This window comes from Carassius gibelio, chromosome B17 (assembly GCF_023724105.1).
Source record: "Carassius gibelio isolate Cgi1373 ecotype wild population from Czech Republic chromosome B17, carGib1.2-hapl.c, whole genome shotgun sequence".
NCBI lineage: Eukaryota > Metazoa > Chordata > Actinopteri > Cypriniformes > Cyprinidae > Carassius > Carassius gibelio.
This window is the reverse complement of record NC_068412.1, coordinates 17,134,003-17,154,429: the sequence shown is the minus strand read 5'-3', so window position 1 is coordinate 17,154,429 and position 20,427 is coordinate 17,134,003. Positions and strand designations below refer to the sequence as shown.

The 20,427-nt window shown below is 38.5% G+C and overlaps 2 protein-coding genes across 7 annotated transcripts; both read left to right on the top strand.

The window, feature by feature from the left end:
• The first annotated feature begins 125 nt into the window (after positions 1-125).
• On the top strand, positions 126-9,133 carry LOC127976036 (L-threonine 3-dehydrogenase, mitochondrial-like). Its single transcript, XM_052580138.1, has 9 exons — positions 126-477; positions 664-799; positions 1,447-1,489; positions 1,871-1,941; positions 4,363-4,512; positions 4,667-4,839; positions 5,816-5,906; positions 6,038-6,307; positions 7,820-9,133. The coding sequence occupies exons 2-9, from the start codon at positions 664-666 to the stop codon at positions 7,963-7,965; spliced, it is 1,080 nt and encodes a 359-aa protein (XP_052436098.1). The 5' UTR covers positions 126-477; the 3' UTR covers positions 7,966-9,133.
• A 195-nt stretch (positions 9,134-9,328) lies between these two features.
• On the top strand, positions 9,329-19,939 carry LOC127976033 (serine/arginine repetitive matrix protein 1-like). Of its 6 annotated transcripts, XM_052580130.1 has the most exons (18): positions 9,329-9,425; positions 9,940-10,029; positions 10,190-10,312; positions 12,357-12,527; positions 12,670-12,764; positions 12,994-13,182; positions 13,402-13,593; positions 13,680-13,796; positions 14,330-14,505; positions 14,702-14,782; positions 15,060-15,146; positions 15,310-15,451; positions 16,141-16,233; positions 16,326-16,708; positions 16,769-17,201; positions 17,295-17,478; positions 17,612-17,782; positions 18,177-19,939. In XM_052580130.1, the coding sequence occupies exons 1-18, from the start codon at positions 9,405-9,407 to the stop codon at positions 18,285-18,287; spliced, it is 2,859 nt and encodes a 952-aa protein (XP_052436090.1). In that variant the 5' UTR covers positions 9,329-9,404; the 3' UTR covers positions 18,288-19,939. The 6 variants fall into 6 exon arrangements, with proteins under 6 accessions (XP_052436090.1, XP_052436092.1, XP_052436093.1 ...); XM_052580132.1 differs by having other exon boundaries at positions 16,326-17,201; positions 18,184-18,343; XM_052580129.1 differs by having other exon boundaries at positions 9,330-9,425; positions 16,326-17,201.
• Positions 19,940-20,427: the final 488 nt, after the last annotated feature.

The window sequence follows — 20,427 nt, the reverse complement described above, 5'->3', positions numbered from 1 at the left end:
TTCCTTAAAAAATTATATTAAATTATTTGACATGTTTCAATTATTTGACATTAAAAAAGGGGAATCTGCGAGCGCGCACACACAAACACAAACAATAACATTTCACTGGCCAATGAAGTCCTCAGAGTAAAGCCCCAGCTCAGCTAAACTCACCCACACAATATAAATCCGGAGTGGGCAGCCCGTCAGCAAGTTCTTGTAACGCTCACGCGACCGTACGTGCTAGTTTTAGGATACAACTACATTTCCCAGCATTCTCTGCTCCGGCAGCTTGTTTATCCAATGGTCATTCGATGCGCTCCGCCTGACAACCAATCGGACAGTAATCTCTTAATTCTAACGGTTAAATACCATGAAAATCCCTATTATCAGCCCTATTTACTTACTACATTTTCCACCTCCGGATACGCAACAGCAATGTTGTGATTTTGATGCAAGACACGTGTTTCACATCACCACGGATTTCAAGTTTTGAAGGTGGGATAATGCGCTTATTCTTGAACTTTCTGATTTACTTAGTGTTCGTGTATCAGGCCACTCACTTTTAAGGATGAAATAAACAACTTGGCTGTTAGTTTAGCGCAAACTAAAAAGTTAAAATGTGTTTTATGTATTCTTTCTGAACCGTTTGCTCAGTTTACTGATATGTTTATTAACTGACAGATGCTGTCAGGTGTCCGCTCGTTGTGTAGAGGTTGGTCGGGTCGCAGCATGAGTTTATCGCCGCGTCAGATCAACCGATGGCCGAGCAACGAGTCCTCCGAGCCTCCTACGGACAGTCCTCGAGTCCTCATCACAGGTGCCATCTGTTTCCAGGAGCTCAAATAACGTGTGACTACCTGTAGTGTTTTGGTGGAAATATTATTTAGTTGCATCATGTCTTCTGTGTTTGTTTTCCGAGCCTCGTAAGAGACAATCCTGTTTATCGCAATAACAATAGGTCGGGAATAAACTGTGTTAAAAGCGCTCCGCGTGCGCACAATGGAGCGCGCGGCTGTTTTATGCTTGTGCAACAGAGTGAGTAAATGGACTGTCAGTCGAAGTGGAGCTGAAAAATGTCTGGACAATAACAGAGCTTATTTAAAATTTATTTGGGCCTGTTTTTGAAACTGCCATTTATGTGGGATTTCGTTCTTCATTTGCATGTGCACTGATTTGCCATCCCATATACATCAGTCTAGTCACTGAAATATAAACTCTGTTTTTAGTGGTCTACTGGAGATGATCACACATTATATTGTTCTTTTGTTGTTCATTTACTGTACCTCTGATCTCCAGTTTAGGCATTTTCATTTTAAAAATAATGCAGTAACATTTTTCATTCATATATAGATTTTTTTTTTTTATGTTGGTGCTCTGTTATTTATTGTGTGTGGTGAAGTTTCTGGTTGTAAAATGTGTATTTAAGCTTCTGTAATTGTTGAAAGTGTTGTTCTTCTGTTAAAGGTGGCCTGGGACAGCTTGGAGTTGGACTAGCTGAAATGCTGAGGTTAGTGAACTGCTGCCTTTGGATAAATTTGAAATCATATTCCAGAATGTACAGTTTTTACATCTTTGCATAGATTTGCCTTGTCTTTGCATACTTTGTCCATATCACACAGCCCTAGTTCATTCAATAAATACAGTTAACAATCTAGCTTCTGAGTACTAAGTTATTAACCCAACAATAGCGGGGTCAGTTAATTTTTTTTTAAGTGGGCCGCAAAAACATATGTGTGTGGGCCGCGAGTTGAAAAAGGTTGGGAACCACTGCTGTAGATGTAACCTTTTATTCATTTTCTGAGATATATTCTTTATCAAACCAAATAGCATTTAACTTTTACTTTCGTTTATTCTGATTTGTAATAATTTTTAATTCATTTTCCATCAGGAAGCAGTATGGAAAGGAAAACATCATCCTGTCAGACATTAGGAGGCCTCCTGCTGAAGTTTATAACATGGGTATGTTGACACTGAGACAGATGTACAGCTGTGATATGGGAAGGTGGTTGCATCAGTTGCAACATATATCACAATCGGTATTAGAAAGAGCTTTATTGACTAGTATGCGTGCGCATTCAAGGAATTTGTTTTAGTGACATAAGCTTCCAGTACACAGAGACAAGTAAATATAAAGACAACTATTGCAATATAAATCGAAAAAAAAAAAAGTATGAACAGTTGTGATATAGATGATAATAGGATCGAATAGACTATAGAATAAATATAAGGATATTGCACATTTTTATTGCATAAGTGGGGAACATTTAACTTTTCATGAGGAATATTCCCTGGTGGAGGAAACTATTATTGTTCTGGTATTTGTCAGATTGCAAAAGTTCAGAAAGAGGATAACTTGGGTGTGAGGGATCCAGAGTGATTTTCTGAGCCCTTTTCCTTTCCTCACTCTGGATGTATACAGTTCTTGAAGGGTGCGCAGGGGAGCATCAATAATCCTTCCAGCAGTCCGAACCATTCTTTGTAGTCTTCTCATGTCTGATTTTGTAGCTGAACCAAACCAGACAGTTATTGAAGTGTTCAGGACAGACTCAATGACGGCTGAGTAGAAATGTTTCAGCAGCTCCTGTGGCAGGTTAAACTTCCTCAGCTGGAAGTGGATGACTCCACTTCCACCAGAGTTGTGATTATGATGGTGAGTGAGGGGAGTGCAGGGGGGTTTCTCCAGAAGTCCACGATCATCTCCACTGTTTTGAGCGTGTTCAGCTCCAGGTTGTTAAGACTACACCAGACAGCCAGCTGCTAAACCTCTTGTCTGTAAGCAGACTCGTCACCGTCCTGGATGAGACCGATGACTGTAGTGTTGTCTGCAAACTTCAGGAACTTGACAGAGGGGTCTTTAGAGGTGCAGTCGTTGGTGTACAGGGAGAAGAGCAGAGGGGAGAGAACACATCCCTGAGGGGCACCAGTGATGGTGGAGTGGCTGTTTGACTATCTGTATCTTGACTAGCTGTTGCCTGTCTGTCAAAAAGCTGGTGATCCACTGACAGATAGAGCTAGGAACCGAGAGCTTAGTCCGTTTGGTCTGGAGGGCTGTTGGGATGATGGTGTTGAAAGCCAACTAAAGTCCGCAAACAGGATCCTCACATAAGTCCCTGTTTTGTCCAGATGTTGCAGGATGAAGTGCAGTCCCGTGTTAACTGCATCATCCACGGATCTGTTTGCTTGGTAAGCAAACTGCAGGGGGTCCAGTAAGGGTCCAGTGATGTCCTTCAGATTTAATTTCTTCATACATGTTTTATCTATATATATATATATATATATATATATATATATATATATATATATATATATATATATATATATATAGGGTGAATACTGGTAAAGTGGGACAATGGGTAAAGTGGGACAGTTAAGCTTAATAATTTAAATCTTTACTTGAATATGTTTTTTTTTTTACTAAAAATCAACACTGAACTCATCGGTAGCAAGTATGTGATAAAAAATAAAATAAAAATTCTGTGGCTATGACATCACATCCGGGTTGTGGCACATCATATTTAACAACCTTGCAGTGAACTGTGATGGTAAGTAAAATGACATAGCATTCTGAGGTAAATAATGTTTAGGTTATAAGAATAAAACAACTCATGGATCATTTATAATTGTTACATATTTTGTTGTAGGATGTAATGGTGAATCAGAATTTTAAAAAAATCAAATTCATATTAATCTTCTTGGGTTTTTTTAATGCGACGACACAGAGGACACAGAGACCGACAGGCGAGACAGAGTGGGTTACTCAAGATATAAAAAAAAATCTCAGCTCTCTCTGTTAATGAAGGTTATTTATTTATTTATTTATTTTGTATGAAATAAATTTAACCCAATATAACATTTTGTGGGCAGGCGAGGGAGGGGGTGGGTTGAATTTGCTGTACCTGCACCCCTTTTTTAAAAAAAGTGATGTTTATATTATTGTTGTTGTTGTTTATATTGTTGTTTATATTGTTATTGTGTATTTAATTTATAAGGCCTACACTTGAATAACAACTGAATGTGTTTTAAGTGTCCCAGTTTTCCAATAAAGGTGTTTTACTTTTTTATGAAGCAAGGTTGTTTTAAATTGTTAAAAACGTTTCTGAAGGATAATTTGACATTGAAGACTGAACTAATGGCTGCTGAAAATTTCAACTTTTAATTTTTTACAGTGTATGTCAAACATTCATGAGCAAAAGGATGTTTATGAATTAACATGATACTAACCTGTATTCACTTAGAATCATGCTGTAAATGTTGTACAATTTGTTAGTTTCTAATGTTACCTACATTTCAATCACTTAGATTTATTTATAGTCTAAAGTAGCCTATGTGAATAAAGCTCTCATTTAACCTCCAGTGTCTGTTGGGTGATCCTCCTTGCAGGTCCATTTGTATATGCTGACGTGCTGGACTATAAAAACCTGAGGGAATTAGTTGTGAATAACAGAATCACCTGGCTGGTGCATTACAGTGCATTACTCAGTGCTATCGGGGAAGCTAATGTGGCTCTTGCCCGAACCATCAACATCACAGGTGGGAAAACTCAGTCACACATGTTCTGTGTGTTTGTGACTACCTAATTTAAAATGTAACAATGTTCCAATATTCCTGATGTCGCACATTCTTTCCTCCTCCTGTTGCCCCGTCCCGATCTTCTCTTGTCCTTCCCCCACTTCTCTTTCTTCAGGACTGCATAATGTGTTAGATCTGGCTCTGGAGAACTGCTTGCGACTGTTTGTTCCCAGTACCATAGGAGCATTCGGGCCTTCATCTCCCCGTGACCCAGCACCTGACCTCTGTATCCAGAGACCTCGCACCATTTATGGGGTTTCCAAAGTCCATGCAGAGCTGATGGGGGAAGTAAAGATTTATGTTTTTTATGTTCTTGTTCATCTGGGGAAATTATTAATACATATTATATGCTTTAAGATTTATTTATTTTTGGTTGTTTTTGAAAGAACTCAGTGTTGAAACCAAGTTTAACCGCTATATAGTTTTTGTGAAAACTGTAATGAATTCTTCCATAATTTTTTGATGACTAGAAAGTTCAGTGTAAAGCATATATTTTAAAGTATTCTTTTTTTTCTTTTTTGATTTCATTTACTCAAAGGTTTAAAAGACAGTGGATCATGGTTTCCATAAAAATATTGCAAACATATCTCATGAATACATTATTATTTTTTAAACTGTTCTTTTAATTGTAATATTATTCCACAATGTTAAATGCAGCCCATATACACTACCAGTCAAAAGTAGATTTTAATGTTCTTTAAAAATTTATCTTCTGCTTACCAAGCCTGCATTTATTTGATCTAAAATACAGCAAAAGCAATATTGTGAAATATTTTTACTAATTAATATAACTGCTTTCCTTTTAAATAAATTTTAAAATATAATGTATTCCTGTTAACAAAGCTGAAATTCCAGCATCATTACATGATCCTCAAAAATCTTTCTAATATGCTGATTTTCTAGTGCAAAAATGTTAAAAAAGATTGCTATTTCAGATAAATGCTGTTCTACTGAACTTTCTACTCATCTGAAACCTGAAAAAATTATACTCGGCTGTTTTCAACATAGTAACAATAAAAAATGTTTTTGAGCAGCAAATCAGAATATTAAAATCATTTCTGAAGGACCATGTGACTGAAGTAATGATTCTAAAAATTCAGATTTGAAACCACAGGAATACATTACATTTTAAAATATATTTAAATAGAGAACTGTTCTTTTAAATAGTAAAAATATATTTATATATATATACACAAACTTTAACTTATTACATGATATGTCATTATGAAATGCTAACATCCTAACACTTTTCTGCTTGAATCAGTATCTCCACCATAAATATGGCCTGGATTTCCGATGCTTGCGATACCCAGGAGTCGTTTCTGCCCACACCAAGCCAGGAGGAGGCACTACTGGTAACCAGCCACTCTGCATTTCCTCATTTACAGACACACACCTGCATTCACCCACTCATTCGTAGCTTTGACATTTCCTTGCAGTTAACAACAGCTGACATATTTAATTGTATATGTCCTCTTTTCCTCAGATTATGCTGTTCAGATATTTCATGATGCCCTCAGCACCGGCCAACATGAATGTTACTTGCGCTCCAACACTCGGCTTCCCATGATGCACATATCTGACTGTCACAGGGCCACCATTGAGTTCATGCAGGCCCCTGAAAGCCAACTTTCCCTGCGTACTTACAACATCGCAGCCATGAGCTTCACACCTGAAGAAGTGGCAGAAGAGATTCGCAAACACCTGCCCCACCTGAGGGTCACGTACAATCCTGATACCATCCGGCAGACTATTGGTAAGAACAAAAGTGAAAGAGAGAATAACCTTTGGAAAAAGTCTTAAATAATTTGGAATATTTCGACATAAAACTAAAGTTACTCACCCTCAAGCCATCCAAGTTATAGATGAGTTTGTTTGTTCTTTGGAACATATTTGGAGAGATTTAACATCACTTACTCACCAATAGATCCTCTGCAGTGAATGGGTACTGTCAAAATGAGTTAGCCCCTTTGCGGGTCAAAGATCGGCGACGGACCCAGATTAATACTGTTTCACTTTCACATCATGTTAAACATCACTCTCTTACTTGATCTGGACAAACTGTGCATCAGTTGAAAGTTTAAAGACTGTAGCTTCTATATTTGACCAATGTTTTGATAAAACATTGCTGCAGTGACAGTTATTTAGTCATTTATGTCAGGAGTGCAAAATAATAAATCCGTATTATGCCAAATTTTGAATAGAAATTCATCACTTATTCATATTCAGTCACATCCAGCGGTTTATTTGTGTTCACATAGACTCACTGAACAGCGTCAATAAGGATTTATAGACCAAAGATGCATATCTGCGGAGATATATGAATATATTTACTAATGTTTACTTCATATTTCTTCAGACAGATTCGTAATTTCTATTCATTTTCCACTAATTTACGCGATCTGATGATACATAGCCTCTCCCAGCGCTGTGTGTGTGTGTGTGCTCCTCAGTGCTCGAGCTGTGGCTCAGACAGACTCTGATTGGTCCTTTGTCATAACTGGACACCGCCACATCGTGTCACATGGTTCATGTACACTTCCTGGTTGATATCTGCCCACAACAACACTGATACACCTCTGTACACACGAAATATCTGAATAATAGACCCTAGCCTAGTCAGAAAGAATCATGAGCAGAAACCTTTTTATTTTGGGTATGTCATTTCTGTCTCCATGCCGAAAATGGGGGGTGACTGGTAAGGGGCTAATAAAAACATCACAATAATCCACATGAGTCCACACGATCAATTAATGTCTTGTGTAGCGAAAAGCTCTGTTTTAAAGAAACATATCCATCATAAAGCATTAACTTCAAACTGTTGCTTCTGACCAAAATATGAGTTCATAATCCATAATAATGGTTCCTCCAGTGAAACAAGTCTATCCCCTGTTGTCTTCTCACATATGTTTTGGACTGTTTTTCCTTGTGTGCTGATCTGTGCATTTTTGTGATGTTTTTAACTGTTTTAACTTATTCTGATGGTACCCATTCCCCGAAGAGGATCCATTGCTGAGCAAGTGCTGTAATGCTACATTTCTTTAAATCATTTCCACTGAACAAACAAACTCGTCTACATATTGGATGGCCAAATTTTCATATTTGGGTGAACTATTCCTTTAGTATTAATGTTCTTGTTTGATTTGTAGAAATAATGTCCATCTTGATCATTGTCTATCTGTAGGCGCTTTTCTTGTATGATGAAAAAAAAAACTCTTGCATTTTTGCAATGGCCCAAATGTTCATATTTGTATTGTTGACTCTATAGCGGACAGCTGGCCAGTGCGGTTTGATGACTCTAATGCACGTCAGGACTGGGGCTGGAAGCCTGCGTATGGCCTGTCAGAGCTGGTCACAGACATGCTGGCCTCCATCCGTGAAAAAAGAACCAATGCAGGACTACCTGTCAGCTAGCAGGTCTTCTCAGGGACTGAAACACAGATCACCAGCACCTTTCCAGTACATTTCCAAACTCATTTATTTCAATTTTGGTAGCTGTTTCTTTAGACCAGGACTGTCCATCAGTTAGAGAACTGCTGACACTGACGGTCCTCTAAATATGTATGCTTGTTAAGAAAACATGTTAACCAACAGTGATAACTCACATTCTCTCACCGCTCAGGAGTCTTTGTCTTTCTTCTCTGTGATCTGTTCTTACATCGTTTTTAAGTTGTCATGGGATAGGAGAAAACAAGGACAGTATAATAATTATAATAATAATAATATTGCACACATTAGAGATGAAACTGTACAATTGAATTATTTTAGAGAAATCATACATAATATTAAAATAACAAGGTCAGCACTGAGAAAAATTCTGGCTTGGCCAAACTTCAATAATCTGATGTTATAATTAAAACTCTTGCTTTCCTAATTGTAACCAATCATAACATTCTTCTTGGGAGGGGCTGAATTTTGACCACTCCATGTATTGGGCACAAGAAGATTGTGTCTCAGTTTGAACACAGCCAAGGGCAGAAAATACCTTAAACCACTACTCCCTTTAGTGCTACTCAAAAAACTGCCTTTTTTTCCAGCTGCTATCGCTGAGGAAATCACAGTTGCCTGAATTTTGGGTTCTGTTAAACCCACTTTTGTCTGTATTGCTTTTTTTTTTATTTAGGGTCAGTTATCAAAGGTCTCTGGGTTCACAATGCATAGTGTGATGGTGTGAATTAAGTACTTAATCGCTCAGCATTGGTGATGTATTATAATATACTGTTAAGAGTTTTTTTTTTTTTTTTACCAGTTTTTGTTAACTCAGAAGAGCAGAACCACTGGATAAAACACCCAAAGCAGCCTTGCAATAGTTAAGGGGCTGTTCTTTGGCCTTGGACTGTCTGAAAGTCTAAGTCTGCCTTCTGAATAGGCTACTGGTGCAGGAAATTTATATATATATATATATATATATATATATATATATTACTCACTTTTCTTCCAAAGCAAGTGTGATTTCGGTGTTAAAAGTTGAATCTGCCTTCATTTTTAGTTATTATTTAACCACAAAGGTTGTCAATGAATCTCATTAAGAACTGGTGGGAAATTGCAGTGTATGTCAAATAAATGGCTTTAATACAGCAAACAGTTTATGAATGTGTTTTTTGTGACCTCTGCAGTAGTAGTCACAAATAATAAACTAACAAAAATAACATGAAACAAAATTTAAAATATTTGATATTTAATTTTCACGATAAATTCACCATATTATAAAACATGGTGGCTCTAAATAAAAATAAAATAAAATAAAGCGATCAAGGTAGCGTAAAAAAGATTTGAACAGGCACCGGAAGTGAGGTAAAAGCTGCCCCGGCGCAGTGGACTGTGGGACATCGTGCCATATTGACACGATAGAAATGGACGCGGGGTTTTTCCGCGTAAGTCTTGAGTTCTTTTACAACTCTCGTGATATAAATGTTGAATATGTTGTTTTGCGTGTGTTATTTGTCAGCTGGTTGATTAGTTGGTTATTTCAAGGCTGTATTTGGTGTGCTTCATTGGAGTGTGGCTGTAATGGCGGCTGCGTGAGAGAGCCAGAAAATACTCCACAGATTAAACAGGAACAACAGATTTAAGCATTCCAGCGCGTTGAACTTCATATTATCGCCATTATTCTTACAGATAAAATCCACTGTAACTTTATACAGTCAGCTGTGGTCTGGTTAGCTTAATAGTTAAAATACAGACTGTAACCAAAACCCAGACGGACCTATTCCATGCTCTTCTGCGTAATCATGTGTGTGTGTGTGTGTGTGTGTGTAATATTATACTCAAATTGTGAAATAATTCAGTTTATTTTCAGTCTCATATTCCAATTGCATATTCACTTCAGATACAGAAAATATGAAGTTCTATCATATATTGTGTTTTAATCATGACTTCTTATTTCAGGGCACCAGTGCGGAGCAGGATAACCGTTTCAGCAACAAACATAAGAAGCTGTTGAAGCAACTCAAGTTTGCAGAATGTCTGGAGAAGAAGGTGAAAATATGACAATAATATGTTCATAACACCTTGCTACCATAAACGTATTGCATATTGTGTTTCCCTAGAGTTACTATAAATCGTCAGTTCAACCATGTAAGGATGCTGTTCTATATGGAAAATCCTGTTTCAAGATTGTTTTCTGATTCGTTGTTAGGTGGATATGACCAAGGTCAACCTGGAAGTCGTGAAGCCCTGGATAACCCAGCGAGTGACGGAGATCCTTGGCTTTGAGGATGATGTTGTCATCGAATTTGTCTTCAACCAGCTTGAGGAAAAGGTAGACGGCCGCTCTGCTCTTCCCACTTGCTGCAGTTATATATTAGATGTGTTTTGTTCTTCGGGAGGATGAGGAGAAGGTTTGAAGTTCAGTGAATAACTGCTGACAGTTTGCAACATTTGAAACATTTGCCATGCGTAGATGTAACAGCAGAAAACATCTAACATCAGTCTTTAAGTGTCTGTCCGCTTTTAAAAATACAGAAAAGTGGGTAAAAATTATAATCTCTCTCTCTGAAGATTTGATTTGTGACGACGTTCCTTTTGAACAGCAATGTTCTAATGTTGATGTGATTTATGATTTAAAAGGCCTGAACCAATATGGATCTTATTCCTTGCATCTGAAGTATAGCACCAACTCCTAATTAGATCTCACCTGAGCCCAAAGTCTCTCTGAATCCAACTCTCCCTTGATGATGAGCTTTATTTTTTGAGGTGAGTTATAAGCAGGGTTTGACATTGTGCCAATGGTAGAGTCATTTCAGCTTTATCATTTGTGCCTTTCTGTTTCAGAGTCAAAGTTTAGCAGTACATCTTAAACACAAAGGCCCGATTACCATTTTTGAATATGACGTACAACCATTAAAGAATAAAAGTGAAAAACATAACATTGCACGTGAGATGATAGCGCAGTATGGCATTGGTGTAGGATGCCTATTTTATTCAAATAAAATTTATTGGTCAATATTAGTCAATACGTGTTATTCCCAGTCTCTGGGAATAGCTCCACTATCAGTTATAAAACAATACATTGGTTTCTTGTGTATTTGCGTTATATGAAACAAAAAACGAGACATTTAAAATTTTGCGTTTTCATTAGTTTAGCTAAGCTCTGTTTGTAAGTCAATGATTTAGTCTCTAAACATTTGATTTTCAGGAAGCTTTCGATTGGATTCCAGAGAGGTATTTGCTCCTATTAATGATACATAATGGTTTTTCCTTATTTTCAGATCTAAAGAGGTGCTTTCAGTTTTTCTAATGGCATAGCCATACAGTATCTTAAAGGAATGCTTCAGGATCAGTACAGGATAAGTTTGATCAACAGCATTTGTGAAATAATAGAGAATAATTTCCTCATAGAATAATTTCTGGGTGGCTTAAAATTATTTGTCTTTTTAAAAATGCTCAAAACACTCCCAAATTTTCTTATAGAAGCACAAAATAAATCATGTTTAATTAATTGAATATGTAAACACTCCAAAGTATGAAAACAAGCAGCATTGTCATTATTTCAACAGAAATACCAGAGGAAGTATCTTCATGACAGTGAGTCCAAATGGTTGAGAACCACTGATCTAGGGTCTACAAAAATAATTTAAAATTTGTGAAAATTGCTATAGAAATAAATTTTCCAGCAAACCTGTCTTAGCACATGGATCTCATAGGTTTATTTTCCTCTTCATTTGTTGTAAATAAAGCGTTTTCTATACCTTGTTTACTCATTATTGCTTGTTCGTCTCTTGCAATTTAGATAAATGATATAGCATTAAACTCAAGGTGATTGAGTGTGATGCAGTAGTGAGGTGGAGGCCAGCCAATGGAGCGCCTTTCTCCGCCCCATCCAGCCCACAGAGCCTGCGCCACTCACACTGAAGACAACTGGACTGTGCTTGCTTTGTGGGGTTTTGATGCACTCTGTTTGTGTACTGTAATGTTTCCATCTCTCAGGAGTTTAATATTGCACAGGAAGAGACAGCCCTTGTGGTTTGGGAGGGTCTTATTGCTCCTTGACGAGGGGATGTGAACTGGGAGGAACATGTAAACTTGTAATGCATGCTCAAAGGCAGTTTATTAATTTTAGAAGTGTTTTTTGTTGCTTTTATACAATTGGTTTATTAGGAAAAATTACATTCAGCTGTGGCTGTTGGTTTTAAAGACATTTTTGAGGCCCACAGGGACTGGGTTCTTGTTGAAAAGCAGCAGTTTACTTGTGTTCAGGAAGGGAAGGTATCGGTAGACTTTCAGAGATCACACTCTGGTTCTGTGCGAGTATTAACTGCTTGGTTTCCTCCCCTCTCTCTTCCTCCCTGATGTTTGTGTTGCAGAATCCTGATGGTAAGATGATGCAGATTAATTTGACCGGGTTTCTGAATGGGAAAAATGCTCGGGAGTTCATGAAGGACCTCTGGCCGCTGTTACTAAGTGCCCAGGAGAACATTGCTGGTATCCCGTCTGCCTTCCTGGAGCAGAAGAAAGAGGAGATCAAACAGAGACAGGTGATGTAGAGAAGTTGCAAACTCGCATCATCACAGTTTTATTGGTTGGACTGTGATTAAGTTTATATGATTGTGTGTGTACAACATGTTTATAAATTCATAAGATGAGTGTTTAACAGTTTTTCTTCTCTTTAATGTTCAGATTGAACAGGAGAAACTTGCCTCTCTGAAAAAAATAGATGAAGATAAAAGAGAGAAGGAGAGCAAAGAAAGAGCTCAGTCGAAAAGCCCTAAAAGGTTGGTTTTGGATTTCCTTTTGCTATAAGTCTATGAGAAAAACATATAGGTTGGGACTTGATTTTGTCCATCTGGAATTGACAACAATCCAATCGTTTGCTAAATGTTTAGTTTTGTTTTTACAGTGACTTTAATAAATTGTCAGTGTAAATAATGGAGAATATTGTAAATTGGCCTTGTGCTTAACTGCTGTTTTTTTTTTTTTTTCTCGTTTCACTTTTGTTCCCAGGAGGAAGTCCCGCTCACCTGTGAAGCGTGACCGTAAGTCTAGTCCCTCTCGATCTCCTCGCCGAAAACCGAGCCCGGCAGCCTCACCGCCTTCCAGTCCGCCCAACCATAAAGAAGAACCAAAGCAAGAACCGGACCAATCAGAGAGCTCCAAACCAGAGCCGCTTGTTCAGGAGGCTTCCTCTACTAGGTAACTGTGGAGACCTGAGATTGCATTACGGCCACCTTATATATATTTGTCCTTCAAGCTGCCTTTAACAAAAAAAGGACTTTGCATATTAATCTAAAATGTTAATTTATGCAAGTTCCATTTTGATTTTTATTTTACTAAATGTCGCATAAAATTGCCTTTCTGCAGGATGAATTTTTAGACTGTCTTTTTTTCCCCTGTTCTAACTTTGATCTTCAGTGATCTTGTGGGTGATGTGAAGCCGGACTCTGTGTCTGAGGCTGTGAAAGAGTCATCTCCAGATAAAACATCCAAATCGGAAGACAGGCCCAAACCCAGAGAGAGGGACAGAGAGAAGGATGGACGTAGAGATCGCCCACGTCAACGCTCTCGTTCACCTCGCTCTCGTAGACGACCTCGATCCCGCTCAAGGTAAGTCTTGTCTGTCTCCTCCTAGGTCCTTTAGTTTGCCTGCTATTGTGATTGAACAGGGTTTAAGCTAATGTCTCTGCCTCAAGGTCATTCTCACCGCGTCGCAGAACTAGTCCCAGGAGGCGAATCTCTCCAAGACGTAGGAGCCCTCCTAGACGGAGACCCCCCTCTAGGCATAGACGTAGCCGTTCACCTGTCAACAGGTCAGTCTTTTTTTTTTTCTTTTTTTTTATAAATAGAAATAAATATTTTTAATCCCCTAGGATGCATTAAATTGACAATTAAGACTTACTATAGTCTATTATTACAATTTTTTTTTTATTTTTTTATAAATGCTGTTCTTAACTATTAAACGAATCTTGAAAAAATTACCACTGTTTTCTGCAAAAATATTAAGCAGCACAGCATATGACACTGAATATTGGAGTAATGGATTCTGAAAATTAAGATTTTCCATCACAGGAATAAATAACATTTAAAAATATATAAATTAAAACTTTAATTTTAAAATTGTAATTGTTTCATAAATTTTTGATCAAATAAATCCATGTTGGGTGAGCATAAGTCTTCCAAAAATATAACAATTTTGAACGGTGTTGTTAAGCCACACCGGTTACAGTTTTGTAAATGTTCTCATGCCTTTTTACTCAACTTTATTACTAGATACAGTGTGTTGAGATGAACTTTTAAAATTTAGTTCAAGTTTGGTGTTTTTCTGAACTTGTTCTTCCACCAGGCGGCGCTCTCGCTCCCGGTCCTCTTCTGGTAGTTCCTCTTCTCGGTCACCCCATAAGAGAGTGGGGAAACGTGGGTCAGCTACCCCGCCCAGAAAACTTCCACGTCGCTCTGACCCCTCCAGCCCTTCCAGAAGACGAGGTCATAGTCCTTCAAGACCCGACACCAGCCCTTCAGGTTGCATCCTTAAAATTAGTTTTGTTATATTCATTTTAAAGTGGCTTAAATGTGATTTTAAAATAAATGTACTTCAGATTATAGCTGATTCTTTGTGAATGTCAGAAATGGTTCCTCATCAATGCTATGTTGCTTTTAGGATATTAAGCCAAAAGCCATTAAATGATTCTGACTTTAATGCATCTAAAAATTTCAGCTGTGAAGCTCAGGCCTGGTGGAAGAAATGACTCTCGCTCTCCGTCCCCTAAACCAAGGCAGTCTGATGCATCAGACTCCGGTGAGATTTGGTTCTTCAAGATGGATTTTTGTGCATGTCAGAAAGGTTTATTTGAAAAGACTTGCAGATTGTGTTGATATAACATGATGAACTGATGTTATGGATTCTGCAGCTCATGTTTCATGAGTCTCTTCTTTTTATTACAAAGATGAGGGGAGGTGCATGTTATGGATTTGCGTGTGTGTGTGAGACACTGTTTTTGCACATCATGGGTTTGTGATGGTGGGCACATGGGTGTTTCTTGGGCACTGAAGGACTCCACTGCTTTGCGTTACAGAGGAGGAGAAGGTGGGGAAAGAGTCAACAGCAGATTCTGTCCAGCAGCGACGTCAGTATCGCAGACAGAATCAGCAGTCCTCTTCAGGTTACCACTTTTTTTGTTTTATGCTCCATCACACTCGTTTGTCCTCACCTCCCTTCTCTTCCTCTCACACCTGTGCTTGCAATAAGTAATCATGTTGGTTGTGGTAGATTTATGCTAGTAGATGTTCGATTTATTACTGATAACCATGTTGGTTTGCTTACAGACTCGGGTTCATCCTCTTCTTCTGAAGACGAAGGTCCGAGGAGGCAGAATAGGGGGGCAGGTGCCAGGAATGGAGAATTCAGAAGGCGGCGTAGCCATTCACCTGCATCACCACGGAGAAGGCACAGAGAAGCATCCCCAAGGTGAAAATCAACAATATTTGCATGTACTTTACATTTTCATTTGAAAATGTAAGGAGGTTAACCTTTTAAGGTCAATACTCAGATACTTTATTCACTTTAGGATAATCCATTTTTCATATGAGTTGCTTGGATTGTTTTTAAATTCCGATCGAATGTGATTTAAAAAAAAAAGGCTAAGTTAAAAAAATAATGGCAGGAAACTGCATCTTATGGAATTCTGACAATAAACATATTTTTAAACCGCAGTTTTATGAAGAAATGAATATGAAAGGAAACTAGTTATTTTCAGGGAATCTAAATTATGCTGTACAACCAGTCTATTCTGACTCTAGCGAACCAGTCCATTTAAAGATACATAAATTCTGCTGATACTTGTAAAAATCAAAACAAATTAAAATATTTTTAGTAAATCCTGATTTCTGTCCCTTAATTTAAGTCTATTCACCCAAAATGGAGATTGTAAAAGTAATACATGATTTGCTTGTCACACATGAACAGACCTATATGGTTTGCTTAGGTTTTGTTAAAAACATTTTGTGTTTTGAAAATAAAGAAAAATTATATGGGTTAGGATTGTAAATTGGTTGAACTATAAGACACATGAACCAAAATCTGAGGCTATAACTGAATGAATTAATTAAATCAATTACTGTGGAACACTGAGTTTAGACTCCCTTTCTGTCTTCCAGAAAGAGACGTTCTCCATCACCTGCTGGCCGCAGACATCGTTCACCTTCTCCTGTTCGCCGACGCAGGTCACCCTCTCCTCCCCCAAGACGCAGGTAAACTCCAACCAAGTTTCTGTGGTTTTGGGTTATGAAGACTCTTTGACTGACTCATTCTTCATCCCTTTCTCCTCTCCTTCCGGTCTCAGATCTCCATCTCCACCTCATCGCCGCTTCACTCCCCCTATCCAACGCCGATACAGTCCCTCCCCTCCCCCTGCTCAAAAGAGACGCTCATCAGGCTCTCCACCCAAGCGCAGAAGGTCTCCCTCCCCTTTGTCCAAGCGTAGAGGGTCTCCTTCACCTTTGTCCAAAAGGAGAGCGTCTCCTTCCCCCATTTCAAAACGTAGAGGTTCTCCTTCCCCAGTTTCAAAACGCAGAGGATCTCCTTCACCGGTGTCCAAACGCAGAGGATCTCCTTCACCAGTGTCCAAACGCAGAGGATCTCCTTCACCAGTGTCCAAACGCAGAGGATCTCCTTCACCAGTGTCCAAACGCAGAGGATCTCCTTCACCAGTGTCCAAACGCAGAGGTTCTCCTTCCCCGGTTTCAAAACGCAGAGGTTCTCCCTCCTCGGTTTCAAAACGCAGAGGATCTCCTTCCCCAGTGTCCAAACGCAGAGGATCTCCTTCACCATTGTCCAAGCGTAGAGGGTCTCCCTCACCTGTGTCCAAAAGCAGAGCATCTCCCTCACCCGTGGCCAAGCGTAGAGGGTCACCCTCTCCTGTGGCCAAACGTCGCCCCTCTCGATCCCCGAAACGGAGTCGTGGCAGTAGTCCAGGAAAAAGACGTACTCCGCCCTCTTCTGCTTCACCCCCATCCCGCCACCGTAGAAGTCCCCCTGCAGCCCGAGGCAGAGATGCTCGTTCTTCTCCCCACAGCACTCGAGTGTCTTCCAGTCCTCTGCCCCGATATGGCCCCTCTGGTTCATCCCCACAGAGACAAAGACGTCAGATGTCTCCGTCTCATAGTACCAGACCCATTCGCAGGGTTTCCCGCACACCAGAACCACGCAAATCTCAGAGGTATGTTTTTTTTTTTTTTTGTGGCGCACCTTCTATCTTTATCTATCAGATGTGATGATCTCTGAATGACTGTGTATTCCTGTCAATTTGTAGAGGTTCTCAGAGCCCCCAGCCAGTAAGGAGGCAGGTTTCACGTTCACCATCTGCTTCTCCTCCTCCTGCTCCAACAGCTCACAAGCGGCCTGCTTCTGTCTCACCTTCTCGCTCTGCTAGCTGTTCTCCACCTCCACCTGCCAAAAAGAACAGCAGCGTTTCCCCGAGCCCGTCACCTAACAAGGTATGTCACACCTGCCCAATAAGTCTCACTTTTAAAAAAAAAAACGTTTTAAAATCACTGATACGTATGTTGCTGCTTTTTACATGGTATGGTTTTGCTTGAAGTCAAAATGATTTCTTTGTTGGTTTTCTAGAACTCTGATGCTGAAGGTGGTAAGAAGAAGAAAAGGAAGAAAGAAAAGAAACACAAGAAAGAGAAGAAACACAAGAAGCATAAGAAACAGAAAAAGGAGAAGAGTGGAGAAGAAAAGAGTGGAGGGGCGACAGGAGGACAGGAAGCAGAGCCAGATTCTGATCAGAAAAAGGTGAAGTTACACTTTTAAAGCTGTATGAACAGTCAGTATAAAATAGTCTGGTTTCCCCAGTAATATTAATGTATCTCTGCATTTGCCATATTTTTAAATATACTACCATTCATATATTTTTAAGTTTTTTTTCTGCGTTTAGAAACTGATCATTTTTTCCAAAGTTCTTTGCAGAAAGTTAGAAAGAACAGCATTTTTTTTAAATGGTTGCGAAATGCTACAGAAATCTTTTGAAACCTTTAATTGCATCCCTGCTGAATAAAGCCTTTTTTTTTTTTTTTTTTTTTTTTTTTTTTTACTTTGCTTACCCTAAAGCTTTTTTTTTTTTCATGGTGTCTCTATTGTGAAAGTATTATCCCTGAGTCAGACATAATTAATGCTACCTTTCTTGAAGGAATCAGAGAGTGAAGTAGAAGACAGTTTGGATGATCTGGAGAAGCAACTACGTGAGAAAGCTCTCCGCTCAATGAGGAAGGCCCAGATGTCCCCATCATCTCAGTCCTGAGGAAATATCCATCACACCCCACATCTCCCTCTTTCTCTTCCACTCTCTGCATTTTAAATGTTTGATGTTGGTTCAGCTTTAGAATGTACAGATGTCCAAATTCACCCTAGACTTTTGTTAGTTTGGATTTTTTTTTGGCATGTTTATTGCTGAGGAGTTTTTTTAGATGTGGAAATGATTGAGCAACTGAAATTTCTTAATCAGATTCTGCCCTCCTTTCCACCCTTAAATACTGTTGACAACTTTATCCGAAAAACAAACCCCTTTTTTATTCCCCGATTCTCCCTTCCCCCATAATTCCTGTGTAGCTTTTATGGTCATGATAAAACAAATTGAAAAGCTTATTTGCAGTTCTGAGTTAATAATGTACAAGTTAGCCTATGAATTCTCTTTACTTCAGCAGGACTTTTTATGAGAGTTTTGTTTGTGTGGACAGCAGACCCCTGCGTGTTTGTCCTCTTGTGTGCATGATCAATAAACCAAAACACCCAGAGAGCGGATCCAGCAAGCTGCTCTCTCTGTTTAACTGAGCATTGTGGCAGTGCTTGAGCTCTACTGTGCACTTGAGAACAAATCAGTGAAGTCTGTTTTCGTCCTTTATTTTTTTGCTTTATATTTTTTGTAACCTAAGTTGTGTTTGAAATTGTTGGAGCCTGCAGTAATTTCAGGCTTTGAACAAAGTCACATTAAAATTGAAAAAAAAAAAAAGTTTTTGGTCTCAAATCCTTTTCTTTAAATTGCATAAAAATGTTATGTTTACATCTGTAATTTGTTGATTTCCCAGAATTGGCTAAATGAGAAACCAAGCCAGTATGAGAGCATTACATGCATTGCATTTGAGATGCATACAAGGCTGTTTTACATATGTTTTCTAATCCAATGTGGTCTAGAAGGTTCTTCGGAAAGCCTGTGGTGTTCCAGGTCTGGTGATGACACATGATAATCAACTGCTGTACATGTGTTATCTTGTCGTCACCTTGGCAACACTTGGTGACAAATCTTCAGTAGCAACAAATGAAAGCTCAGTGAGTTCTTATTGTGTAGTGCAGTTAACAAGGACTGATCTGAAAAAACAGCCCAAGGCAACAATGTTTATGCCCTGGTTGTTATTTTATAATGCCACCTGCTTCCTAACTGGCCACAGGCAGCTGTGAGAATACATAGGTGTTTAAGAGATAAACATGAAGTCTGTCTTTATGGCTGTCCCTAGAGGTCAGACTAAGTGATGGAGAGCTTTGTTTCTGGATCAGCTGTGTTTCTTTGTGCACTGTGCTGGAAGATCATTGTTCATAACAAAGACCTAAACAGAGATACTTGCTCGTTTTGTTTTTGCTTTGTCTAATTTTGGGGTTTCTTTAAGGAACTACGAAGCCAAACATGGCTAACCAAATTACCTTCGCAATTTATGTTCGATTAGTATAACTTTTTCTCGGTTTAAAAAACAATTATGTAAAACTGCTATTTTAACAACCACATTTTTGGGTTTATGAGATAATCACTAGTCAAATCTAGAACTTGTACTAGTTTCTATATTTAGGCTGCATGTTCTGTTATGATCTGTAGCATTTTGTTGTTTCTTTTGTTCTATTTAGAATTGAATGCATGCTGATTTTGCCAATTACTTATTAAAAGACAACGCCATGTGCAACTGACATGCCACTCTCCTGACAATTTATCTTACCTGGGCACATCAATATTGCGTCATTTTTCTCATGCTGAACAACAGTAGTTACTGCATTTGCATTACAGTAAAGGGTAGGTGTGGACATTAATAAATCATAATTTGACAAGTATAATTTTTTGTTGTTGAGTTGTACTACCTATTGTTTTGGTTGAAAGTAGCAAAATCTGACTGGGTATCACAAATAGACAAAACGCTGGAGTGGGAGATCTGCTTTGTTATTAGACTTTTAACTAAGGCATTAATAAGGATACTTAAAAAAAAAAATAATCGTCAATTGTCGCCACCTATTGGTATAATGGTAACTTAGAGAAAAAGACACTAATGGACCAGTGAACACAAGATTTGAATCATTTGAATCAAAACATTAGATAAATCCACGCCAACCAGTTTCCCGCCAAAATATTCTATCATTTTAACGATATTATTATTATTAATTTTTTTAGGGGTAGCCCTAAA